At 35.4% G+C, this 27,847-nt stretch overlaps 1 protein-coding gene across 1 annotated transcript in view; it reads left to right on the forward strand.

Annotated features, from left to right (window-relative positions):
- Positions 1 to 27,847, forward strand: part of CFAP47 (cilia and flagella associated protein 47) — a 264,229-nt gene that overhangs the window by 77,655 nt on the left and 158,727 nt on the right. The window contains exons 36-44 of the mRNA XM_054628349.2: positions 3,598 to 3,732; positions 4,220 to 4,332; positions 7,093 to 7,243; positions 7,909 to 7,997; positions 9,285 to 9,368; positions 15,020 to 15,087; positions 16,186 to 16,331; positions 21,316 to 21,418; positions 22,327 to 22,553. Coding sequence (XP_054484324.2) covers positions 3,598 to 3,732; positions 4,220 to 4,332; positions 7,093 to 7,243; positions 7,909 to 7,997; positions 9,285 to 9,368; positions 15,020 to 15,087; positions 16,186 to 16,331; positions 21,316 to 21,418; positions 22,327 to 22,553 — 1,116 coding nt within the window. The remainder of the gene's footprint in view (positions 1 to 3,597; positions 3,733 to 4,219; positions 4,333 to 7,092; positions 7,244 to 7,908; positions 7,998 to 9,284; positions 9,369 to 15,019; positions 15,088 to 16,185; positions 16,332 to 21,315; positions 21,419 to 22,326; positions 22,554 to 27,847) is intronic.

Genomic DNA, 27,847 nt, shown 5'->3' on the forward strand with positions numbered 1-27,847 from the left:
TAGTGAAACAGTTTTGTTTCAGGATGTGTTACTATATGATGGAAACCAAAATACTGCTTCATATTAATAGACTTACTTAGAAGTAATTTCCATAATTCCTTGCTTTGTAGAATCATGCATGCACAACTAGCTGAACATAAATTAATTCAGTTCAGATTTTAGCATCCTAAATCACACAGTGAAAACTCAAATGGAATTCATTATTGCTGTAGGAAGGCAATTTAGAAAAATATGTTTAAGAACAAACATCATGCACTTACCATAACAATAAATGGTGAAAAAGAGCATATGAATTTCTAGTGACAGTCACATGCATCTAACCATGAAGGCCCATGAGAGTTCTGTCCCAGGATTGATGCAGAAGTCAGCAGCTTTGGATGCTGGTGGGAGTAGCACTCAATTGAAACCAGCAGCTTCTGGTGACCTGTTCTGGGGGAGGAATACAATTTTGATAATTGTTGATAATTTCTTCATCAAGGATCTGCTTGGGATCTCTTTTATATCTTTAGTAAACATGCTTTACATCTCCATGGTTTTATTGACCTATGGCTCCAAATTTTCTACATATGGTGATCATACATAGGTTAGACATCATTCCTTTGTTCTTTTTGTTGTCCCCAAGCCCAGTTTTCTCCTGCTCCCAGTCTGCATTTCTTTAACTGTCCCTTTGTGAGTTATTTACATCTCTGGGAGCACATTGGGCTGGCTGGAAGAGCAGAAGGTGCAGTAGAATAGACACAGTATTTTAAAGTGTAGAAGACTTTCCAAAGTAATTGATGGCATTAGGAATCAGAGGTAGAGTTTATTTGTGTGAACAAAGTAGTATAAAAGGATGCTCAATTATAACTTTTTTCCCCCTTTCCATTTGATTATTTTATGATTACAGGGAAAAATTAACCCTGATATTTCCATTTGTATCAGCTGCTGACTTGCTGTTGTTTCCTGATACAGATCACTCTGTTAGAAATGACTTTGCTATAAGAGGCTAAACAAATAAAATCTACTGCTTCCCATACTTGTGGACTGGCAGGAAGCAAAAAAGTAATGTTGATATAACCCTCAAAACAAAGGTATATTCTGCCTCAGCTTTTATTAAGAAAAACAGGCAGTTCAGCACATGAAGGCAGAGGCTTGATGCCAGTATGAAAAAGTGTTGAACACTTCAGATGTGGAAGCAGAATTCTAGGATATTCTCACTATGTAACTGTTTTAAGACTAAATTGTCTACAATAAATGGGACAATCCACTTCTGTACAGACTAAAAAGTTAAACAAAGGTACACAGTACCAGAAAAAAGAACAGATCTTGGATCTTCAAGGTCTGTATTTTTGTTCAAAGGGTATATTTTGCATAGATTTATTGTAATTCATATATACTTATCTAAGGCTACTGTAGAAACTCCTGAACTACCTTGTTTTGCAGCAATAAAAGTTGCAAATACATGAATCCTTTTGCTGAAATCTCTTAATTTGGGAATTTTCTGATAATATTGTCTAAAATTTAGCAGGCTAAAATGTTCCAATAGCATTGGCAAAGTTCTTGGCTCAGGCAGTCACTGCTTTTGAACTCTCCAGACATTTGCATTAATTAACAGCACAAGCTGAGATGTCTTACGTCTGGAAAAGCTGGTATTTTCAATCTAAAAATGTAAGAATCTGTAATGATTAAGAAGTTCAAACTGTCTGCTGGTCTTCAGCTTCAGGTTTAAATGACACTTTCAATGGAGTTCAAGGCTTTGAAATCCTTTTAAGGATTAAGGTGTAGATTTAAGATGGAGTACTTTGGGCAGGAAATGGTTTCCACTTTCTAATCATGACTTACAATTCAACCCTAGAGTATTAGTGGTGGCTTTCTATGTATTTTTAATTTGTGTTTGATATTTTTAAGTTTTAAAATGCTTTGTTTTGAACAAGATTCAGCTGAAAGCCTAAAATTATTAGAAGATAAGATGGTGGATAGCAGCAAGATGGAGGGAATGTGTGTGACAAAGAGTTTAGGATGGAAGGTGCAGTGACTGGGAATAGCCAGTAAAGGAAATTTGTGTCAGACTTGATTATTTAATATTGTTATTAATTTATAATTATTGCTATTGTTTGCTAACATCTATTTTTAAAGCAAATAATATTTACTGACTGTGAATTTTCTGATTAATCTTGTTAAGAAATACTTTTTTTTGTAAATTTAGCTCTTAGAAAAGTAGATAAATGGCACAAATGGAGTTTTATGAATTCCTCATAGGATAGAATTGTATCTGAGGGAATAAATTCTGATCTAAGTGGAAATGGGTAGAAGGAAGTAGGTGGCAGGAAAAAACCTTCAACAGATAATCTATTCTGGCATCTTTTCTATCTTAAATGAGAATGCAGGAGGGGTGAAAAGTGGGGGTGTAAAACCACAACCATATTGGAATAATGGTTAACATTCAATAGCCATTACTGAGATGAATGAATGGAAAATTCAGAATATTTTTCAGAATTCAGGTTTAAAGCTTTTGGCACAGAAGAAGCTTTTTTACTTTGCATAGTGAATGCATCCTAAAGTTTGAATCTTCAACCAGTGGTGATGGAATTAAATAGAAATACAGGATGAGATGTATTATTACATCAGTGCATGAAGAGTGTAGGAAATTAATCTTAAGAATTACAAAGACAAACATTATCTAGCAGGCCATAGAGAGCTGCAGGGGAACTTCAGATCAGTGCCCAGTTATGTACTCACTCTCTTGGAAGGTGAGAGGAGGAGCTGTGTGAGAACTGGGGGTAGGATGAGCTGCTTGGCTGAGCACAGGGCAAGAGACTTTACCTTGAAAACTTTGAATAAACTTTAACTTGAAAATAAAAATTAACTCAGTTTAGATGATAAATATGTCTATACCTCTCTCTTGCAACACTAAAGACAGTCCAGAAGAGTAAATGGGTTTTTTTCTCTTTTTTTCATACTCTGTGGCAAATAATTTTACCATTCTCCTCAGTGACTTACCCAACTGCTGAGGACTAAAGTTTGACATGTTTTGATGCTGCCACTCAAACTAATTTCTGTAAATCAAATATTTAACTTGCCAGAATAATTTCTACCTTTTATAAATCAATTTACAAAAGTATAAAAGTATCTGCAATAGAAACAACTATATTGTTTTTATTTGGAAGGTGAAATTATCTTTGTAAGCTCCTACTGTATGTAGGAGGATTTGAGATGGTATTTTACATAAACTAAAATATTTTAATTTTTTTAATATAGTAAATACGTATGTTTTTGCAGACAGTAAAATTTCCATGCTTTTTCTGTTATGCTGCATTTAATAAAATTAGCATTTGTTTCTGCTGAACTTTTGGAAAAAAAAGTTGAGTTTAATTTTTACCCTAGGTTTATCACCAGAGCATGTCAGTGGTTTTCATTAATTAGAGGTTTTTTTTGTGGTGACAAGATTCATATTCATATTAGCTATGAGAATAATCCATTTATTATAGGTTAGATTAAAAATATTTGTATAATAAGAATTAACTTAAAATTTCTTTTTCTTCCTCTTCCTATGTTTAGACTATACAGGCAAAATTTTAACTGAACATCTGGTTATTTTTTTTTTGTTTTCAATATTAGGCCATTGATATCTGTGATCCAAATCCTGTCATGATGCTTATTTTGTGTGTCCACCTGTATGACATTCTTCCTCACTACTTACCCAAGAACACTATAGAATTTTCAGGTGCTCTCCATGCAACTATTGTGAAGCAGGTATTGATACCATTGAATTGAGATTCATAGTAATGCAAAGTTAGAACACTGTTTGTATATATGTGTTTATGTTATGTATAACAAAGAATTAATAGGTTTCTTGTCGTTTGGCTAGTAAATGCAGAAGATGGAAGTGTGCATTTTCTGGTTTTATTCTCTTCAGTATTGGGATTTCACTTCTGTTTTTTCTCTATGCTTGAAAGAAAATGAAAATATCTACAAATTTGACAAATCTTAATTGAAAGAGAGGAATGAGAGATTCACAGGCATAGGAGTGCAGTGTACACTGTGCTCTCAAAAATGAAGTTTGGATAGTCCATGGGAAGTCTACACTCCTTTGGAAAGAAAATGATCTACCCAGTTATTACAAGTACTTTTTTATTTTGTGATATACTTGGTTTGTATTTTGAAATTTACCTGCAGAACGCACCTTTTCTAGTGTAAAATGAGTAAAAATAGGCTGATCTTGCTGTTTTTGTTGTGGTAGGTGCTCCTGAAGAACCCGAGCAATTACACTTTGGCCTACAACGTGATTCTTGTGGGAAGAGATGCTCATGATTTCTCTTTACCTAAAGGAAACACTGTTACCATTCCTGCTGGGTAAGTAATGAAATGTTTCTGTTATTTTTGGTAGCATTACAGAAATAGAAACTTCCTAATTTAGGAGTGGTGGAACACTAGAACTATGAGCAGGGCAAAATTAGCCCGTGTAAGGGCCAGGGACTCTTGCAGTTGAGCTCAGTAGAGCTTTGAGAGCAATATATAAGCCTTCAGATCATTACAAGAATCTTCTGTCTCCAATATATATATTTTTTCCTCTGTATCAAAAGTTCATTCACATTTTGTACATCAATGCATTGTAGAAGCATGAGCAGGTAGATTTCTTTTCTTCTGAAGTTGCAGATTTTGGCTCTTAATTTAAGCATGACTGGGAATTAAAGAGACCATGACACAGGTTTGAGCAGTATTACACTGCATCTTTTTGCCCCCATCCTTCCTCCCCACCAAGATGGATGTGATGTAGTTACTTGTTCATCTTACATGTCTGAGAGACATCAAGGGATTTGAGAGATTTAATTTTGGAAAAGCATTAGGTTATAATTTCTGCTAGCAGAAATACTCATGGTATATCACCATCTCATTTCACCAAGCGTTTTTTCACTAGGTACATTTTGCTCTTTCTGTGCTGTGCAGCTTTATGAATCAATACAGGAATGTCATAAATCCCTGTTTAACTAGTGAAGACAAGAGGGATGTAATGGTGACTCTGGCTGTCAGTTAAGAGCTTTTGAGTTTATCTGCAAGGTATCCATTTACAGATAAAATGGATTAGAGATTGTAAAAAGGAAAAATAAAGGTCAAGATTTGTATGAAGATAAACCACAAAGGAGAAAAAAAATTCAAATATAGATGGTCAAATTAAATAAGACTCAACATAAATACAGTGCTCTTTAAGGACCATCAATATGTCAGTATTAAATTACATGCCTATTATAAATATATGCAAAGGGAACCACAAATAATGCTATGTTTTCAGCAAGCTGTGAGGCTGATTTGATTCCATTTTCTTTGCAATTACTTCAAATATGAGTTATCATATAAATGTAATCCTTGAAAATACCATGTGTTTCTATGAAAGGTCAATACCATGGCTGTTTTTCACTTCACCTTTAAAATTAAACACCCAGAACAAACTACAAAGCAAAATAAAAACAGAAAAAAAATGTGCAAGACCTTGTTGTTGAGCTGCTTGGCATTGTATATAGAAAAAAATATTTGAAAAATTGCGTAGAAATAAAATCCTGTGGAAATGTCAGTAATGCACAGTAACCTCTGCAGAGTTTATTATAATGTCATGATCATTAAATTAAAAATAGGTTCTTGAAATTATTAGCTTTCTTAATATTCTAGTGCAAGTGTTTAAAAAACTCCAAGAATTGACAAGACTATGGGAGTCTTGCAGGTTCTTTAAGTTAGATCATCATGTTGTGGGTGGGTTTGGAAATTATTGTAATGTGAATAACATTCTCAGTGTAGTTGAGTGTCTTATGTTGCATATGGTATCATTAATTCTTGATCTGAGATTCCCACTCTCCAGGGCACTGCACTGTGATGTGCAGACTGGCAGTTCCCAACAGGAATAACATAAACCCCCAAGGTTATGGAACAATGCCATGAGATGAATTTGCCTTCACTTTACATTGACCACAACACGGATTAATAGAGATAAAAATGAAGCAGCTTTGTGGTTTTGCCACAGAAGGCTACAATTCAAATCCAAATTCTCAGCTGTTGCAAGAGTCAGAGGGCAAAGATCAGGCAGAAAGTGCTGTACAATGCCTGTCTGTCTTATTTGTGACCAGAGCAGACTTCTTAAGACCTGATCCTTCAAGTGGCTTTGGGAGTGCATGTCTCAGGCAGTTTATTCCTCTGGGTGCCTGCACCACAGCATGTTTTATCACAACAATTTGAATGATGAGGTGACCTAGGAGCCTCAGACTCTGGGGGACTGGACAACTGTTCAGTGTCATAAATGGAATTGTCTGGGGGCTCTGCTTTAGGAACTTGAAAGCTGTAAGAGCCATGTTTACAGAACTTCCAGGATTACATCATCAATATTCAGAATTGACAATTGCAGACTTACTGCCTTCTTAAGACTAATCTCAAAATCAGAGAGACATTTGGAGAGCTTCAAAATGAGAGCTTCAGGCACTGAAGTATTCTTATTCTTGCTTCATTGAAGGGCTGATGCAGATAAAGTCTAAATGTGTACCTAGTCTAAACTCTCGTTCTGTGTGGTCTTCTCCAGTTTTCTCATTAGAGAGAAGCTGTTGCTTGTACAAGAGAACTTTGGTTTTTCTCCCTCTTAGTTGCTCAGCTTTACTAATTATTCTGCAGGGTTTTTTAACAAATTTCTTTCTCACTCTTCATTGATAATTTGATTAAGACTATTTAGATTTGCCCAGCAAAATACATAGCAGGCTGTCTGACTGCTTAACTCAGAAAAACCTATTCAGATAGAGGATCATAAATTGGATCAGTTGTTAACTTAAGTGATACTCTAATGAAAGAGAACTGCCTTTGTGTGTTTGTGTGTGTGTGTGTGTGTGAAGAAAAATTAAGCTGTGTGCTGATGTAAAAAGCAACAAGGATTCAGTATTGTTCTTTATTGAGATAGTTCTTTTATTGAATGTTTTAAGATATCCTTAGGCAGAAGATTATACTACAACAAAGTATTTCAGAGGAAACAAATTGGTTTCTTTTTTAGGACCCTTCCCTTACAGAGACTCTGAAAAGTGCTCCTGAAATTACATTTCTGGGTAATTTCTGAGCCCTGGTTTTGTGCTTTTTTTTCCATAGGAGACAAGGCTTTGTAAATGTGGAATTCACAATTCGTTTCCTGCACCCTGCTGAGGCAGTGTTGCTTCTGATCTCAAATAAAGTTGATGGAATAGATGGTGCCACAATGGTATTCTCTCTGAAAGCTGAAGTTAAGAGTATTGAGCCTCTTGTAAGTTTATATGACTATGATTAATATTGTCACAAAAAATATTGGTATTCTGCACATTCTATCAAACAAAAGGGGACTGAGATAAGAATGAAAATGTGAGTAACCATCAGCATTTGCCTTTGACCTATGAATTTTCAGACTTCCAATGTTAGACTATGTACATGCAGCAAAATCCCCAGAAGAATATGTAAGATTCTTAAGGACGTAAATCACATTTGGATCCTGAATAAACTGTAACAATTTGCACTGATTGCTCTAAAAATAAATCTGGAGCCCTTTCAGCCCTTTTCAGTTTTTGGAAATTCTGTTGTGGGGGTGTTGATGTGCTTCAGCCTAGTGATTTCTGATGTCATGTGTAGAGGGACCACAAGACTTTTTTGTATGTTTCTGAATTTATTTGTGTTTTTTAACCACAGAGACTCTGTCAGGTATGTCCCAGTCAGGGCAGGTAGGCCTGTGTTTGTAATCCACATTCATCAAGCACATCTGGAAAGACTTCTGAACTTAGATGGTGTTTATGTGATTCTCTCATTTTTTTAGCCCCCCTAAATGTGTTAGGGCAAGAGAAGGTTGGGGCAAGAGAAAAAATAGTGGACATGTGAAAATAAGAAGGAAAAAACAATGATAACTTGATTACTGGTCTTATGGTTTTTGTTCTCTTTTAGGGTATAATAAGATGCAGATCCCCATGTTATGAGCTGAAGAAATTTAACATACATGTCACTAATCCCTTCAAAATTGATGGCATATTCAGGTAGACAGTGATATAAAGAAAATTCTTTAATGATCATCCTGTTTTATCCACTCTTTTCCATAATTATTTTCTTCTTATTAAAAATGTAAAACCTGGAGGTTAAATGATAGGGATTTACATTCCCAAAATTGTTACAAGCACTATGAAGTGGAAGCTTTCATAATGAATAAAGAAGATAAATAAGTCTTAATTGAAATCTGTCTCAGTGTAAGCAGTAAAGCTGGAGCTTTAATCAAGCAGAGTTCATGAACCTTGCTTGTATTTTTGTGTTTGGCTGAGGTCCAGCAGAATTACAAAGAGAAACAAGCCATGTTAATTAATAGTTGGTTATTTTTCCCCAATCTGCTTTATTCTGCTGTTTAAGTTATTAAGCATGCAAAAGAAAAAAATGCTTTTGCCTTGGGGCTTGCATCATTATCAGTTAGTCTAATTTTTAATTTGTATTCATCATAGCTGCAACAACTGCAGAGCTATAAATGTTGCTTTCCTTAGTACAAAGGAAATAGATTGTTGTACCCATTTAAAATCTGTTTATGTGATCAGACTCCATATTTTGTCTTTAGTCTTTAGAACTAAGCATTGGTTCATCTCATTCATTTATTTGGAAGAACCATCTTTCACAATATTTTTAACTTTTTTTTATGCAACATGAATATACATGTTGCAGAAACTGCAAATTGCATTTTTCTTTCCTCCACAGAATAGGATTGGTGTATACAAAAAGTAGTAATAACACTAACAATAACAATCCTGTAGCAGGACTGTTTCCACTGCCCCAAGCCTTGTGTGTAGGAATCATATGACTTTAATTAGCTCCTGTCTTTTATTTCTGAGTTCTTGAGGTGGTCAGTGAAGCTGAATTAGTCTTATGATTTGGATAACTCCCTTGGAAATTATCAATGAAGTGATGAAATAATTTAGTTTTATATAATTCAAAAGCTACTTGACAATTTCATTAAGTCATTATCAATTTGGGCAACATTTGAATCAGTAATCTAAAGTTAAAATTCTTTGTATCAGGCTTGCAGTGTTTAGAACAATCTAGTGTTTCATCAGGGGGTGTATTATTTACTTGCAAATAACACTAGGAAATGCTAGTTTGATATCAAGGGAGAGGATCTTTTACAGAAAAACTGGGGTTAAACCACAACAAGTACCTTTAAAGTATCTTTAATTGAAAAGAATAAGCTTCTTTATTGAGCCTGCTTTAAAAGTTAGAATAAATTGAGTTTCATTGTCATTCTGCAAGTTAAAAATGCAGTCATTATTGTGCTTATCATGCTCCAGGGTACTCTTGCTGGAATCCACACATTTAATCCACCCAGAGAAGGTGTACCAAGCCAGGCAAGTAAAGCAAGAGCAGAAGTTTAGGTAAGTTCCAGACAACAATTGCTAACTAGAGTATATTGGATCATCCATTTCTATTAATATTACCTGTTTGTGCATGCTGTGTGCTACCTGTTGTGAAGAATTCCAGTTTAGGACATGGAAATGCCACAGAAGATGCCCAAGCAGCCCCTGAGCAGTGGGGCCCCCCTGGCCAGCTCTGCCTGGGTCTCATGCGGAGCCTGATGTTCTGTGATGTCCCTTTGGCCACTCCAGCTCAGCCACCCTGGCCATGCTCCCTCACAGGTTCTTGTGGCTCTGCTCCCTTGCAGAGCATGGGAAGCTGGAAATTCCTTGACTTGGAGTAAGCACTGCTCAGCAGCAACTAAAATATCAGTGTTATTATTCTCATCCTATTCTAAAACAGAGCACTGTGCCAGCTACTAAGAAAAAAGAATCAATTCTACCCAACTGAAACCGGGAAGAGTACTGCAAAAAAATTATGAACAGATTTAAAAAAGATATTCTTTAATAATTCAACAATCCTTTATTTAATAATTTAAAATATTTTCCATAGCTGGGTGTCATTTTTAAAGCTCATGTAAACATTCAAAATCCTGAAACACTGATTCGAGGATTGTTGGGAAATATAAACTTCTACCTCATCAATACTGTAGGTTGAATTGTAATTATTGGGATGTTCCACAGTTATGTCATGAAATGCAGACTGTTTTTTGAATTCCTTTTTAAAAAATTACAAAAGAAGAAAGAAAAAAATTAAAAGCAGGAAAAATAATGAGCATGTTATTGTTAAGAAAAAATGCACACATATTTTAACTGGAAATAGTTTTCTAAAGTGTAATTTATACTACACTTTCTACTAAATTAAAAAAGTGTATAATAATTGCTGATATAGAAAAGGATTTTTTAATAATCTTGCATATTTCGGCTTAATTTATCACCAGACAGTCAGTCTTAATATTGTAATTTTCACCACACATCCAGATCTCATTCTTACAGAAATTGATTTCAGGGCATCTTAGGTCTTTAGAAATTATCAGGACTGATTTGCTCTATGTTTAGATGTTTCTGTCATCTATGATAACAGAAGCCACTTAAATGCCTCCTTTCAGAAGGTCTTTTTCTTGAATGGAACAAACTTCTGAAATTTGTGTTCAAAAAGCAGTGTGTACATTTCATGACTGATCAGTAAGGAGATTTTGCCCTCAATCTTTTTTATTCTTTTGGTAAATCCAGAAAATGCTGTGTACAAATTGAGGCAAATTTCTCTAAGCGCTCTGTCAGCATTAAACTGCCAGGGAGCCAGGGCTTGCCCTTTGGGTATTTGTGTCTGTGACACAATTGATGGCAGGACCAAGGCATGCACATGACAACTTCATCATCCCAGCATGACCAGCTGGGCTCAGAGCTCCTCCTGCATCCTCATCCTGTGCCTCCAGATCTGTCACATCCACTTTAAACCTCCCTGTGGGAAGCTTTGCCTGGCAGGTGGCCCTTTTACCTCCCAGCTTTCCCCTTGGGCAGTGTCACAGGCACCCAAAGTGGTGCCATTCAGGCTGGAGAGGAGACCAACCCTTCTGTCACTGTGCTGTGGGTCTGTGACAGTGTGTCAGAACAATCCCTGGAGCCTGAGGAATTGCTATGGCCTTGCTGGGACACAGCCCTGTCTAAGCCCCAAACTCTAACAGTAGCCCATATCCTTCAGTACTGCAGGCAAAACTTCTTTATTCATGCAGAACTGGATGGTGTTTGGTGAGAAGCACAGTGCTTTTTTTTTTTTTTTTTGATCCACTTGACATAGGTTTAAGTATACTGGGACAAGGCTTTCTCAAGTTATCCACTTCTCTGTGCTTTTCCAAGCCCTTGACACTTCAATTATTATCTTTGGTCTGAATCTGTGTGCCAGCATGGTCTGCTCCCTGTGGGAGAAGGAAAACCAGGTGGAGAGAAGCACACCACATGGCCCAGAAATTCTGTGTAATGCAAAATTACTCATAGCTTTCAAGTACGTTGGTATTTTTTTATTATATCCATTAGGAAAAAAAGTATCAAATGACTGTAAAAGTTCAAGGTTACATTTAATAGCTAACTTTTCCTTCATAAATTTCCTACTGTAAAACTAGAAAGTGGTAAAGATAGACCAGTGTTTCACTAATAGTCCTATTCTAAGGCCATGACTAAGCAGATTATCATATGAAATAATGTCCATAAGGCTGGATCTGGATCTGTGCAAAAGCACAGATTGATTTGCAAAACATGCTGTGAATTTTGATAAATATTTTTACATTAAAAAATGTATTCTAAACCAAAAAATGGAAAAAATTAATGAATGAATTTCAAATCAAGCCTGCATTGTGTATAGCTTCTTACTGTTAAATTAATTACACCTTTTTTTAAAACCGGAGATAATGTCAGAAATTCCAAACAAATTCGATTTTCTGAATTTTATTCTTACACTTTTTGTTCTAAGCTATTTCATGTGCTAAGGAAAGAATTATGTTAGGCAGAATACCTGTATTTACTTACTGGAAAAATAAAGAAAAAATTAGGATCTAAAAATTGTGTCTCTTTGTAATTTGAGGTACAGCATTAATGCCTGTTGTTTCAGAAAATACAGTTTACAAATATGTTATCAGGAGTCATTAAAATTCAGGGTATTATTTGATATCAAAGAAATCCAGCTACTCTAAGCCTTAGTACCTATTTTAGGCAGCTCTTGTTTTAGTTTCTCTCCTAGTCTTTGTTCTGAGGTCACAAACTTTTCCAAAGTGTGAAAACTGGTGATTATCTTAGATGTGAATTTTGTATTCAAATGTTTCAGTATTTTCAATGCATTTCTAAGCAGTTTGTTGTAGGCCTTCTCTCCAATAAGATCTTTGCTTGTTAGATATCCTAAAGTTCATCGATTAAGATGCTGCTCTGTGAATTTAAGATTTCCTCATGGTGTCTGGCAATTTTTTTTCCCCTCCTTGATAATATATAGAATCTGGAGCTATAAGCTAGTGTATTCTTCTCCAAATACATATAGGAAAGTTGGTGGTGGTTTTTTTGTTGTTGTTTTTTTTTGTTTGTTTGGGTTTTTTTTTTGGTTTTGTTTTGTTTTGTTTTGTTTTTTCCTGAGCATTTGTTCATTTGTTGGATGGAAAACAGAGTTATTGGCTTGTTTGGAGCCTGGCATGAAGAGTAAAACACACTATGACCAATGGATAGCTCATATGCCATGATGATGTATGCACACTCTCTGTGTTGACTGCAGAGATGATTTTCCTTTTGATCTGGGTTTTTGGCACACCTGATAACATGGCAAGCCCAGTGTAGTGTTATCTTGGAACTGACAACTCAGGTAGCAGATACTAGACTCTTACTGGTGCAAAAGTATGGAAGTAGGTTGGAATTAGATTATCTTCAAGCTCTCTTCCTATCCAGGCTGTGATTTTAATCTGAACTGGTTAGAATAACCACAGCAGGAATGAATTGGAAGTATTCACACCTCAACCAGGCAACTGAATGGTGCCCTCATTAACCCATCCTCACCTGTAACATAATCTTAACCTTTTTGTTCATTCAATGAATGGTAAAATTGTCTTACTCTGTCAGCAAAAATCCCCAAACTAAATGAGAGGCTGTTGGAGAAGCTCCTTGGTCTCTCTCTCTTTCTTATGAGCTGTTCTTGTTTCCCTCCCCCAGCTCCCTCTGCCCTGGCCTTAAATACTGAAAGGAAACTCCAGGAAAGACCACATGAGGTCTTCCTGGAGCCTTATCTCCTCCAGGATATCTTCATGGGAGAAGTGCTCCAGCCCTCTGACCACTTTTGTGTCCTCCTCTAGCAGCTTCTGTCCTGTGCTGGCAGCCCCAGAGCTGGAGGCAGCTCTGCAGTGCAGTGCGGTCTCAGCAGAGCAGAGCAGAGCAGAGCAGAGGGGCAGAGTCCCCTCCCTGCCCTGCTGCCCACGGGGCTCTGGATGCAGCCCAGGACACCTCTGGCTCCCTGGGTTGGGAGTGGACATCACAGCTCATCTGTAATCTTTCTTTTACCAATATGCCCAAATCCTCCTCCACAGGGCTGCTTTTGAGCCATTCATTCCACATTCTCTGCCAGTCCCAGGGATTTGCCTGACTCAGGTGCTGTGAACAGGCTGTGTAGATTTATTTTATGGCAGCTTTAAGCTCTTCTCCCTAATCCTTTTCCTTATTTCTCTGTGTATTGAAAGAGAATGTATTGAACCAGACTTTGAACATAACCAAGCTTCTTATACCTTCTGAACTTTATTCCTTTCAGTTTTATTATTGAGCAAGATGCTATTTCTTTTTGTTATGGAAGAATGAGACACAATGTTCATGTCTTCCACAACACAGTCTTGTTTTCTTTTCCCATCACTTACCTGCAAGTGCTTTGTTCACCGAAGTAAGAAAAAAATTGATACTGAGAGAAGTTCAATACCATGTTAAATCAGTCTAATGAGTTTCTCAGTTGTTCAGATTTGAAAATAGGACTTATTCAATGTATAATTCTCACCAGTGAAAAAATGTAATGTATTATGTTTACTATTATTATTTTTTCATACAGCTGTTGAACTATTTGTTACTTTTACAGTGATTCTTCTGCTGTAGTCTCTGTTTTTGCAAGCACGACTTGGCATTTTCATTCAAAGATAAAGCATTGAGAGAAATGATGTTTTATATAAAATTAGTCTTTTTTTAATGTGAGATACTTTTTTGTGAAGTACAGTATAAATAGTATGTTGTATGCATATACTCAGAGATCGTTTTCCTTTTTGAAAAATGGTTTTTAAGTATAGGTATTAAAACAAATCTCCAGGGTAACAAATTCTGAGAGTTTTGCACATTCATTTGTTTAAGCCTGTGATTTTTTCTTAGCCCAGCAAGATTAACTATTTATTTTAAGAGAGACCCAACATCAAACATTGTATTTAGTAATGGTTTGCTGTATGCTGGTTCATCAAATTTTATTTCTGGGGGGAATAACTTTTATGTATGGCTAATTTAAAATTAGAATTTTGAGCTGAAACTCACAGTATTTTTTGATACATTACAGTATTGTTTTCAGCATCTATGAGCTCTGTGCATGTCTTAAATTAAGCAAAATTCTCCTTCCATAAGTGTAACTGCACAATCTTAACACCTGTCAACAATGGTGGGAGTTACTTGTGAAGAAGAATAGAAAACTACATAGAGTCACATTAAGAAAATATTATGGTGAGGAGCACAGTTTGCTTTGGGAGGGTGGAAGTTCAAAGGAGATTTTGTTTGAAACTGGTTTTTTTTGAGTATATCTGTTTTTTTTAAATACACTTGAAAAGCAATATTGTAATGAGCAGAGTTCAAGTGATTAGGTTAAGACTCATCCCTTTCACCTTTCTTAGACAAAGCCTTGATTACATTAGGTTTCTTTTGAACAATTAACTGCAATGTTATTTAATATAGGTGATTCCTGTAGCCACCTCAAGTGGATAGGGTGATTTTTAATAATTATTGGTTGGAAAATGGTTCCAAAATGTCGTGGTCTATTTTGGTGTTTTTTTTTTTTTTTTTTTTTTTTTATTGATAACATTTGCTTTTCTGGTGTTTATTCATAAAAAGGGGAACTAAGCTACCTATTGGTAATAAAAATGTCCAGCTTTAGAATATTGTTTTAATTTTTTTTTTTTTCCTTTTAGTTTTGAAAGTAACATATTAAATTCAAAAAATAGTTTACTGCCTGAAGATTCAAAGAAAGAGACTTTCTGTAAGTACCTATGCAATACCTCATGTCTTACTGCAGTAAAAATTAGATTATCTACTGAAGCAAGATTTTGACATCTAAGTATGTTCAATAAATATTATTTATGGATATGCTCAGTAAATATTATTTTTAGTTTTCATAAAATGTTGGCCTCAAATTGTGCATCACAGTCAAAAATTCAGCCTGGAGAAGAGAAGGTTTCAGGGTGATCTTTATGTGGCTTTCCAGTACCTGGAGGAGTTACAAGAGAGCAGGAGAGGGACTTTTTACAAGGGAATGTAGGGATAGAACAAGAGGTGATGTCATTAAACTGAAGGAAGGCAGGTTTAGATCAGATATGAGGAGGAAATTCTTACTGTGAGGGTGGTGAGGCCCTGGGGAAGGTTACTCAGAGAAGCTGTGGGTGTGCCATCCCTGTTCTATCTATTTGGCAGAGTTTGGCTTAATTTTCTTATGTGATCTCACTTGTTTCTGTTGTTTTCACTTTCACATATATTCTCAGGTTTGCTGTCCTGCCTAGAAGGCCAGCCAGGAAAGCTTGAGGGTCAGTGTCACAATGTGCTTAGCAGATGCAAAACACACAGTGAGAAAGTCAGAGCCTGCCACATTCAACCCTAAGGTTCTTTCCCAGCCTAATGCTTTTATGCAAAGCAGTGAAAGAAAGCCAGTGTTGCCAGTATTTAGGTTTTGCCTATTCTAGAAGATGTCAGACATAGTTGCTGCTCTGAGAGTGAGATTCTTTGTTCAAATAGCAGTAATTTATAGTTTTCCTTCTGATGTGAGTAGACTTTTTTTAAGAGGCTGTACCTCCTTAAGGAATTTTTAATGGTGAGAACTGTCTATTTTCCCCAGTTTTGTTTCAGTGCACAGAATAAGAACACAGGTAATTAGCAAAATATATTTAAATAATACAGCATGCAATATTGCAGCACATCTACACAAGTGGAACTGTAAATACTGATTATTGATTACAGGTGTGCTTTAAATACTGATTGCTACAGAAGGCTGTATACAGTATCTTTTTTTTTAAACTCATGCAGCTACTTTATTTTACAGCCTGTGCTGTTGTATGTAAACATCCACTTAAATTTATTTTAACAGCTGATCAATCTGGCCTCCTGCATGAGTTCTTCAGTCCAGTGGAAAACCTGTTCTTGAGAGGGAAAGATTCTGCAGCCTTAGATATTCACTTTCTTCCCTTTTATCAGGAAAAGCGTTACTGCACTCTCATTCTGTTTAATGAAAAGGTAAGAATAAAGTGTGTGTTTTGTTTTTATCATGTCAGGTAAGAACCAGGACTTTTGCCAATTGTGCATGAATAGGGAAAATGAGAGCAGTGCTGTGAAAAGGGACTTGGGGGTCCTGATCAAGTGCAACAGTTTATTGTTCTTTTATACATAATTAGAATCATATGAAATGCTGCAGGCAACTTTTCACTTTAAAACCACTAAGTAATAAAAAGTAATGCTGCAGGGAATGTTATTTTGGTGGCTTTTCTACGCATCTGAGCTTCAGAAAAAAAAGAAAAGAAATTTAAATAATTTGTCTTGACGTGGGTGCAAGAACAATGCACAGGCAGGGAATGGATAAGGACTTTACTGTTCTGTACTTCTCCATGTATTCATCCTTGTATTTAGGGTATGCTGTCAAAGTAGAATAATAATTTTCCTTGCTATCTCTTTTTAAATTTTTCTCTTAATCAGAGTTCCATTCAGAAAAGACTGTACATGAATACTGACTCCAACAACCTTTCAGTCTCTCTTGACTCATGTAGCCTGGATTTTGCCCTATATACTTAATTGAAATTCAATCAAATCACCAAGATCTGATTTGATCAAATTTCAGAACCTCAAACCTCGCAATCCAGCTTTTTGATGTTACTGTAATCCTTTATCTCAGTGGTTACAATCTTATTTCTGTGTGTTTAGTCCATCTTTTCACCTCTTTAACCTGTCTGTTGTGTTCTGTCTCTGGCTGTCAATGTTTTTCACAACCCTGTTGTTTCTATAATCTTCTTTTATGTGTGGCTGATCTCAAGGCTTGGATTCTGCTTCTTACTTTCCTGACAATGCCTCTGTGGTTCAGCTTCCCCTCCATCCAATTAGGTCCCTCTGCCTTTCTCTCTGCCACATTTTGATGATTTGTAACAATGCATCTAAACCCAAATTACTTTTCCTCCTGCACATTTTCAGCTTCCCTATTTTTACCTTCTGTAGAACATGGAACTTCTGCTATTGTCTGGTGTTTGTGTGTTTGATGGGATTTTTTATTGCTTAAGCATGACTTTGGCTATGCCACATGGCCAGCTTGATTTTTTTATCTTGTTCATAAAGGAAAATAAGACTTATACAATGATGCCCAAGTCTGTATTTCTGACTCTGTCCAGTGTTTGAAAATACTAGCTATTTATAAAGAAAACAAACTATATGACTGGATGTCTTAAAGAGTGTACAGTTCTCTTGATTTTCTTGAAAACTAGCTGAGATAGAAGAGGGATTTCTGTTGAATTCACATTGAAATAGTGAGTTCACACTTTATTGGCAGCTGGGAATCACCCACAAAGAGTTGCCATGCCAGAGGTTAGCAATCTTTGTGGATGGTTCAGTGGAAAATCAATCCAGTGCTCAGCATCAATCAATGAGAGAAATTATTAAGGAAGAAATACACATCAACAGCTGTACATTCATAAAGGAATTTTAGGCCCATCAGTTTAATTCAATGAAATATCCAGATGCAGTCTCTAGACAAGGAAAAACCTGGCCTACTGCTCTCTCTGGGAGTAAATCTGACAAGAATCTCCTTTCACCTGTTATTATTTAATACCTTTAAATCTCTGCTATTGTCAATTTACCTGTTTGTTGTATGTTTATTAGAAGCAGAAGTTCACACCCTGTCTGAGAAGAGTAGGCTCATGCTACACAAGGAATAGAGCCTGAAAGCTGAGTAATATAGTGAAGAGAAGGGAAATTTAGACATGTTAAGGAAAGAGTGTTAATCTAAGAGATGTGGGCAGAGCTGTAGGATGGTCATATTTCAGGTGGAAAGGGAAAAGTACATTTCTGACAGTCCCAGTGTTGCCTTCAGTGGTGATGTAGAAGTAAATTTAGACACCCAGCAACTAGTCACTGTTCATAACAAAGGTTCAGTTGGCCTTTTCACAGCAGGAAGCATTAATGCCTCAGAGAAGCTGCTGTTAAGTCCTGTATGGTAACTTTTTCTGGATCACCTGGTCCTTCCAGCTTAGTTGAGTAGGTGTGATGCATTGAAAGGCTCCTCAAAGGGCAAAATTTTTGATATGCAGAAGCTCAGGTTAGAAAAATTAGCTCCATCTACTTAATTGCATAATTTGTGAGGAATTGTATTAAATCTCCTTGGGAAAGATGAAACTGCAAGATAACTAACATGATTTTAGGGCTGTATAGTAATGGCACAGGAAGAATTTGGCTTTCTTAAATATTTTGTATATGGCTGCAATAATTCAGTCATGCCATTATCTAACTGACAAAGTGCAGCCAGCATGCTGTATGATGATCAAATGACTTTACACAATGAGGAGTCTTGTATCATTCAAATATGGACTTGTGCTATATATAAAATCTGATAAATAATTTAATTTAGCATTGCTGTGATTTTTTTCCTGCCTACCTTTCCTACCCTTTTTGACAAATAGACCAAAACAGTAATCAGAGTAGGTCTGCTCCTTCATTACAATCAATGAAGTATTGAGATTTAAATCACTATACTTGGATCTGATTGGGAATCCTATCCATCACTGCAGCAGCTATATACCTGTAATAACAGCAAGAGGATACACTGATTCAAGGCTTCTGGCCTCAAGGATGTTCCTTATTTTGAAATAGTCTTCATGTTAACTTTCCTAAGGCTTGAAATGACAGCACAAGCTATTCAGCAAGGATTTGTTTCAGTATTTCATTGTTCTTTAGGAAAAAATTGAAACAGATATTTTCCAGACTATTAGCATAGATATTTTCATAGAAAATATTAAATATTGTTAAACATAATTGTGTTGCTTTTTAATAAATATATCTTTGTTTCTGGGAGGTAATTTAAATGTGAACAATGTGGAATTTTTAATGATAATAATTTATTAAGTCATAGTTTAAGAGTGTCAGTCCAGACTTTTACAGCTAAGTGTCTAGTATAGAAGTAAATTGTTTATTGAAAGAACACTTTGCTATCTGTTGCTCTTACTTACATGAACAATGTGGAATTTTTGATGATAATAATTTATTAAATCATAGTTTAAGAGTGTCAATCCAGACTTTTACAGCTAAGTAGTATAAAAGTAAATTTTTTATTGAAAGGACACTCTGCTATCTGTTGCTCTTACTTACTGGCTTGCACAGGCAACTACAAACTTCTAGTAGCCCTACATTCTTTTAGAACATCAGATAGCAATGGGATTGGATAGAAAGTTCAACAGCTCTTTTATTAGCTATTTTCATTAACAGTAACCCCTGCACAATGCTGATGCTGTCCTGTTTGCAGCTGATGGAAAATGGAAATATAAATCATTAGAACCATGGGCATAAAAGCTAAACTCTCCAAGTTCAGTGAAATCCCCATTCTGTTCCAAAACATCAGGAAAAAAGCTCAGTGGAAAGAAAACAGGATTTGCATTCTGTGAAGATCAAAACCCCAGAATTCTTCAAAGCAAAGAGGAAATTGGGGAATTTTGTTCCTTCCTATAAGCATATTGATTTCAGCAAGGACAGGAAAAGTAGCTGATAGCAGAATGGCATCCCAGCCACCAGCACCTTCCTAAAATCAGTTGTGTGTGCTTTGAGCTTGTTAAGGGCCCTTATGGAGCCAAATCACTGTGTCAAACAGGAATAATTCCTGTTTAAATTGGTTCCCAGGAGTGGCTGTTTGTGTGTGAGAATCCAATTTTGCTGGAGGTTTCTTTAATCCTTCTCAAGGAAGATTTGTGTGAGCTCTTGAATCAAGAAGGGAAGAAAATACCATCAAAGTTGAATAGTTTTCCTTCTGCAGGGTCAGAAATATAATTGCAGTGTTTTCAGCCTTAACATAAATATCTGATGAAACTACAAATGAAGGCAAAGGAAATAGGGTTTTCTTATGCTATTGAGCAATATTAAAAGGAAAAGATTGTGTTGGTTGGCAGATGCACTAAATTATAGAAATAAATTATTTCCTTCATATCTGGAATGAAGAATAAAAGACTGAACATGTGTTTTTAGGGCAGAGTTTTATAGAATATGGTTTATGGAAAGAAAGAGAGACTGAATGTGCAAACTGTATCAGTTGTTGCAGAGGCATTTAATTCTTTATCTTGCAATCAGGAGAAGCTAAAATTGTCTGAAAAAAATTTGTGGTAAACACAAAGAAATTATCAAAGCAATATATGCAGTATATATGTTAAATCTCCTGCCTAGTTCACATAGGTATATGGTACCTAGCTTAGAAATCTTTTTAGTTTGTTCCATTCTGATTGTGGACTTAAATCTGGAGTACTTTCAGTGAGTTTCCTTTTCTTCAAAAATACTTTTCTGTCTTTCATTTGTGCCTTATTTTTTTCATTCCATCTATAATTCAAACTGTTATTTCTTGGCTAGTTATCCTTTCCTCTATGAAAAATGAATGTCTTTCCTTGTTCTAGGTCATGTTTATATTTACTTTCAATCTTCTGTAGATTTTCCATTTTCAATGAAATAATTAAGATTTACTAACTTTATTTTTTTAAAGGAGAATTTGCACATGATGCTAACCTGCCTTGACTTCTTTTTTTTTTTTTTGTGTGCTTTCTAGAGAAATATTTCTGGCTCAAAACTATTGTAAACATTTTTACTAAAAAAAATTCCAAATGGTGAAGAGCAATGAAGGTTGCTCATGAGCATCTTTAATTATATGTAACTGTAGCAGATAGTTAGAATTCAAATTTTTCCTGTATTTATGGGTTAGGGTACCCTTATTCAGTTAAATTATAAGAGGAGTTAGAAAAGATTCTGCTTTTTGAAATTTTTTGACTTTTCAGATTTAATATTATCAATTAAAGTTACTTTATTATCACAGCATGGTTTGAAATTCTATTCTATGGTTTGAATTCCTGTTCTCCTGAATATGTAAATGATTGCTCAGGTCAGATCTTAGATGTTACTAGGATATCTTTGCTATTAGTTGTAATACTTTGCCTTCTGTTCTTCATGAGTTGCACCCTGAAGTGTGTGGATGTGTGTCCTTGTGTTTCAGATTGGAGAATTTGTATACCTGATTGAGGGATCAGGGGATTTACCTCTGGCTTCAGAATTGCCTATCTTGGATAGTCCAAATGTTTTGCATGCTACCTCAGAAGGTACAGTGAATAGAAGGGAGAAGAGTAAAATACAGCAAATAATTTTTTTAATATCCTTTTAATTCTATGGATTTTTCTTAAATTATTAAATACATGTAGTACAAAAAAAGAAGTTGTTTATAATGAAGAGTAAAAAATACATTATAATGAATATATGTGGTATTTCTTCTAATGTTTTCCAGTCCATTTTCTTCAGAGCATCAGCTGGTTGTTGGTGATCTTCATCTTGTATTGCTTTTAACATAGTCTACATAAATACTTTTTCATAATTTTTCTTATTTTCTTCTTCTAAATATAGTTTGCTAGCCATATGAACCAGGACAAGCCATCTTTATCTAGAATTTTTCTAGTCTAGAACATGAGTTTTGTGTGCAGTGATGTGATATTCCAATGCTTTTGTCTCTAAACAGTGAGGGATAAGCTCCCGTCAGGCATATTTCAGAAACAGTGAAACAGACTTGACACTTGAAATAATTTTCAACTGCTTCTTGAAATAATTTCTGGTGGTTTCTTTTAGAGGAGATGAAACATATCTAGAGGGGTGAAAGCATGGTAGCAGAAAGACTTTGGTGAACTTTTAATACTGACATAATGGTAGTAACACTAAAGTCTGGGATTTTTTTATTAGCTAAGTTATTAGCTATTTCTTAGCCCTATTAGCTAAATTTTGTGTTGCATTTCAGTCTGTTAATTTTTACTTCCCTATTATGTTGAAAAATAAAGTATTATAGGTAATAAATGGCATGTACTAGGTAAATAGCATGGAACTAAACTTTGAAGGAATTTTGTATTCTTATTTTCTTTAGAGATTAGAAATTTTAAATACTCTCTGCAGTTCCACCAGCTGATAAATGTGGTGTGTGGTTTTGTTTTGCTCTTTCATTTCTTTGGTTTTTTTTTTTTAACAGATGAATGCACAGCACAACCAGTTTTATATTTGAAATGTGGACTTGGTCAGACTCTGGAGGAGAATCTGAAGATTCCATTGGTCAATGAGCCAAGAGAGAGGGCCCTGGCTCTGGCTGCACAGCAGCAGATGTCAGCTGTGGAGTACGAGAGGAGATTGATGACTGGGACCCTGCAGAGCAGCAGCGTTCGAGTCGCGACGGCGTTGTTGGGGCTCTCCAGAGTAGAGGTGAGAAACACAATCATCTGGTGCTGCAATTAAATTTAGTTGTCCTTGATTTGTAGGACTGACTTGTTTTTATGTTTCAGGTAATAGAAGTTATATTTTTTTCACATATCTGTAATCTGACAGTTACTGATCTCAATTCCCCCTCAGACACTGCAATATTTTACATGTTCATTCTTAAGCTACTTTGTCACCCCATGCTATTATGGTGTCCTTCCTTTAAGAAAACTTGACTGCAGTTAAGAAAAGTACTAACAATTTACTTCTGAAAAATACCTGTTGATTAAAAAAGCTTTCATATTCCATGTAAAAGATATCTGTATTAGTAACCTTCATTATGGATATTTTTGTAAGAAATTGATTTTTTTTTCCCAAACCAATAAAACTTGAGAATAAATGAAAGAGACTTCTCTTTGTCTTGCAATCAATGCAAAATAGTTTTGAAAAGCCACAACTTTTTCTAATAAGATGTGCCTCTTATGCATCATTCCAACCTATACATATTTTCCTAAGATTTCAACATCTAGAAACAGAAAGTCCTCCCAAGGTAGTCCATTAAACAATCAGTTATTAGTTGTGAATAAATTTATAATAATGATATTGCCAAATAAAGAAGGCTTTTCCTCATGAAGAATTCTAGTATAGCCTTCAGAGGATGAGAGCCTCACTCTGGGTTTTAATTTCCCTTGTGCCCTGATGGTGCCTGGCCTCAGACCAATTGCTGGGCAGCAATGTTATTCCAGTTTTCCAGTTGGACAGTTCCCCAAGTAAAAGAATTTTCCCTTGTGATGTGATGTTCCCAAATTTATACCTTTTGTTTGAAAAGTAATAGAAAGCAAACAAAATGAGGGGAAATTACATTGTAACTTTAATATGTTGTGTGTTTGGAGTGGGACAACAATTGTAATCATGTCATCCAGACTCAAGTAGTCTCCTTTGGGATTATGGCTAATCCACTGCTGTGGTAACCTTTTATTGAGTTTTCATATTTCAAGTTCCTTAGTATCACAGTAACTTTTCAAATACTTGATGAAAAGTCTAACTGCTCTGAAGCTGTGGATTGGATCAAGACTGAAGATGATAGCAACACTCCTTGCACCACTAGATATGCTAAAATGAAATATGAGTTCTAAAACCACGTTTATTGTGGAAAACTGGAGGGTAATTAGCTTAATTACCTTGTAAAACACATACTGGTGGATACTAGCACTGAATGAATTATCATGTGAGAAATGAAACTAATGTGGAGAAAGAAGTATTTTTTCATGTAAACAAAGTCTTATACTTGCTTATGAAAAATACAGGGGAGAAGTTCTACTACTGGCATAGAAAAGAGGTTATACATTAAAAAAATCTCAATATCCACTATGCAAACTAAAATATGAAACATATTCTTAAAAACTTCTTGTAATACATTCTTGCCAACTATCTCTTTAAAGGTGATAACATAGAAATTCTGGTTGCATTAACTGGAGAAAACTTTTTTGAGGGGGGTTGGTGTTCTGCAGTGAAAATTGGAGTTGAATTATGGTTTTAGGTGGTCTAAATTCTACCCTTTCCCCACCAAAAAAAAAAAAAAAAAAAAAAAACAAACAAACAAAAAAAAAAACAAACCAGGCAAAAAAGAAAAAAAGCCAATCTACAGCACCCACGGTTCAATGAATTATTTGGGCTCACAAAATCCTTTGGGGCTGATGCTGTAGGTTAGAGATAAATCCAGAATCTTTGGAAATCTGTTGTTTTCTTTTGGATTTCTATTCCGCCTTTCTACTTGCTTCCTGCAGGTAGAATCATGTTAGACAATGGATGGACAGAAGGGAAAATACACTACTATTAGTACTACTTGGTCCATTTTTTACCTGTCAAGTTGAAGAATAAATAACTAAATAATTGCATGATTTCCAGTCTCTCTAAACTGTAAATTTTAGTCATGTTTACTTAAGTCACATAGAATACAGTAGTAAAGGTGGGCTGTGTTTTTGGAGTCAAACTGGATATCCATAATCAGTAACTAGGGGTTTAATTTTTTATTTGACCCATCTATACAGCTAAAAGTCCTAGGTACTTCTTTACTATGTTTTTACTCTTTCTTTTTGTTGCCATAAGGAACAAAGATCTATTTTGATTGTTTGAATTATTAGAATTAGTAACAAATAATGATTTTTAAATCTTTTTCCCATAAAATTGTGTTACTTTCTCACCTCCTGAGTGTTTCTTTACTTTAATTCCACCTAAAACAATTTTGGGTAGTAGTAAAGGTAGTATAAGATAATATAGGAGCTTTCGGACACCGTTAAGGTTGGATTTGGCATTATAGTGAATAATTAACAAAGGCTGTTTTGTGAATAATTAGTAATGATGAATAAGAGGAAGCTGAAAGGAGGATATTTAGGTGAACACAGATAACAAGGGAAGGAAGAGAGTATTGGAAAAAAGATAAGAGACTGTGGGGGAAGAACATGTTTAGACTGAAGTTGCTAAATGTAGTAAATAGAGGAAAGTGAATTAAAAAGAAATAACAATATGAGGAATTCATTTACTTGGGACCGTGAAGGAGAGGATGCTGCAGTCAGTGAAGTGAGACACAAAATAACTTGCCTAGTTTTAGAACCAATTGCTAGATACAGGACTTTTTCTTCATAGATGCCAATAATCTCCTTGTATAACCAGACATTATGATGGGAAAAGTCCTCTTGCACAAGAATCCCAGAGCTAAAGCTTTAACTCTCTGCTGTGTCCAGGTGTGCCCTCACTGTTAAACTGTAAAAAGTATTTACTTAGGCCCTGTTTTGCTTCCTTTTGAACATGTCTCATCTGAGAGTGGACACCACGTTTGCCATATTCCAGATGTTAGGACATTGTGCATTTCCTTTCTATCCTACTGTCCATGGGACTGAGCAACGTGGAGGGTTTTTATCTTAGTACACATGGAGTGTTTTTATCTTAGTACACATGGAGGGTTTTTATCTTAGCACACCATAGTGGTGTTGGTGAGTTTGAGTTTTGATCAAGGAAAAATGAATGGGGACCTTGTGCACTTGGGGCTGTGGCTTCTGCTGTTCAGCTAACGTGGCAAAGTCTCATCCTCCACCTGTCCAGCTGGGATCTTCAGAGCTGTGCTCTTCATAGGCACCCAGGGGTTATGAAAGATGTTTTGTGTTCTCCTGTGTGATTATGGAAATTTGTAAGCTCAGTGTAAAAAATCTGCTTCTTTTAAAAACTGGTGTGGGTTTTTTTTGAAGGAAGAATCATGGTGTCCTTGAGAAGGCACTGGAAATAAAAAATTGCATTAGATACATTTGAGTGGGGATGAACTTTTCAGAAAAGGACCTGTGGTCAGATTTCAATATGCTGAATTTACAAGTGAGACCAATTTCTTCTCTATTACATCACTTATCTTTTGATATGGGATTAAGGGAGGTGGCAAACACGATTGATCACCAGGGTTCTGAGAGACCAAGATAATAAATTTCTTTATTCATGAGAAGCAGTTTTAGAAGTTAATTTCTGGAAGGAAGAAATGGTGCTAAATTAGGATTTGAAGAACCATTATATGCAAGGAAGGAGAGAGCTGCCTCAGAACCCTGTAACAGAATCTGCCACCCTACACACATAGAAAGTGCAGGTGGCACATCTGAGAAAATACCTTGGAAAATAAAAAAATTCCTTGAAACTTTCAAGATCAAGTTTAATTCTGATGCTTTATATACCCTCCATTAATTTTCAAAAAAATATTCTAAGAAAATAATTAATCCTAGGAACTGAATGCAAATACTACTAGCTGGTAATAAGACTTCCACACTTGGAATATCATGAAACATCAGGTTGATGAATTAAAAGTGCTTGGAATATGTCTCTTTTTGCAGTAGAGAGGCCTTAGATCTGCACTGAACATGAGAGTTAGAAAATATTAAATTCTATTTAACTCTCACTGCCCACAAAGATGTTAAAAATTGGAGCAGTTGCAACATTCATCTGAATTGTGTTGGCATTTTCTCTTGGAAATGTTAGCCTATGAGGCAGCAAAGTTTAGTCTTGTGTATGTTTGCAGAATTTTCTTTTTCCACTAAGTCTCTCATTAAAAATGTTTTCATCCTTTACTTGTTTACAAGGTGCCAGGAAATATTTGAAATGCTCATAGATTATGTAATACTAACCAACTGGATTTTTTCCTAACCTATATTTAAAAATGAGATAACATGAACAAGTATCTTAAAAAAAGTCTTTCAGTGAGTTTTTAAATAATAGGACATTTCTTCAAGATAATTATAATTCAAATGTGTTCAGTGCTCCAGGAAAGGTCATTTTACAATTATATTGTCAATTAAAATTTAACAAAACTGTGTAATCATGTTGGATTTTTATTTCAGTGTTGGAAAATAGTCTAGTTATGAAAATCATTTGTAGGTATAAATTTATATTTGATTATGCAGAAGATCAAGTCAAATTTAAACTGGTAAAAGTATGTAATTCTTTTGGTTAGGAACCTCCCATTACAAGTTAGAATGAATTTTTTTTCCACTGCAAAGTGTTCTGGCATTTCATTCCTATCAGAGAGAAGTGGAACTTGCAATTAATATGGCAATTGAATTATTTGTACTTACTGATTTTTTAATTAATTTTGTGTGAATTTGAGAGGGAGTAATGTCAGACTCCAGTCCTGTATGATAGAAATGAGTGAATAGTGAGCTCAGATTCTCAATTCACATAACAATTTTTCCTGTTCCTTCTGTAAATTATATTTGCACGAGGTTGTGCAAATACAGTAGTACAAGACATATCCTAAGAATTTGGTTTGATGTGAATTTTTTAGTCAAATACATCTGTCCAGCTGCTCTTCACAGAGCAAGAATTTTGAAGAATTATCTGTTTCTATATTTATTGTGCCAAGAAACCTGTATTAACAGCTAAATCTTAACAGGTTCCCAAAGTCCATATGTACTTTTTGTTTAACACTGTATTGACACTATGGAAGGGTAGATTAATGATCAAAACAAAGCAATGTCAGAGTGTGGATCTGCTTTCTAAAGCAAGCAAGGGAATGTGAGATTTGTATTAAAACGGGGGAAAAAAAGCAAAACAAAAAAACCTCACCACCAATCCAATGCATAACCCAAGTCTAGTTGGTTTAAACAGTAATTTGACCATCTTACACCTAATGGTGATCTTTATGAACAATTGTTTTTCCTTTTACATTGAGTTTTTTAATTCCCTGAATGGATTTGCATTCCTTGGCCTACTGAAATATGTACTTTGATACCTGCAGTCCTGGCAGTGTTTTACAGCAAAAGACTTTG

This window comes from Agelaius phoeniceus, chromosome 2, assembly GCF_051311805.1.
Source record: "Agelaius phoeniceus isolate bAgePho1 chromosome 2, bAgePho1.hap1, whole genome shotgun sequence".
NCBI lineage: Eukaryota > Metazoa > Chordata > Aves > Passeriformes > Icteridae > Agelaius > Agelaius phoeniceus.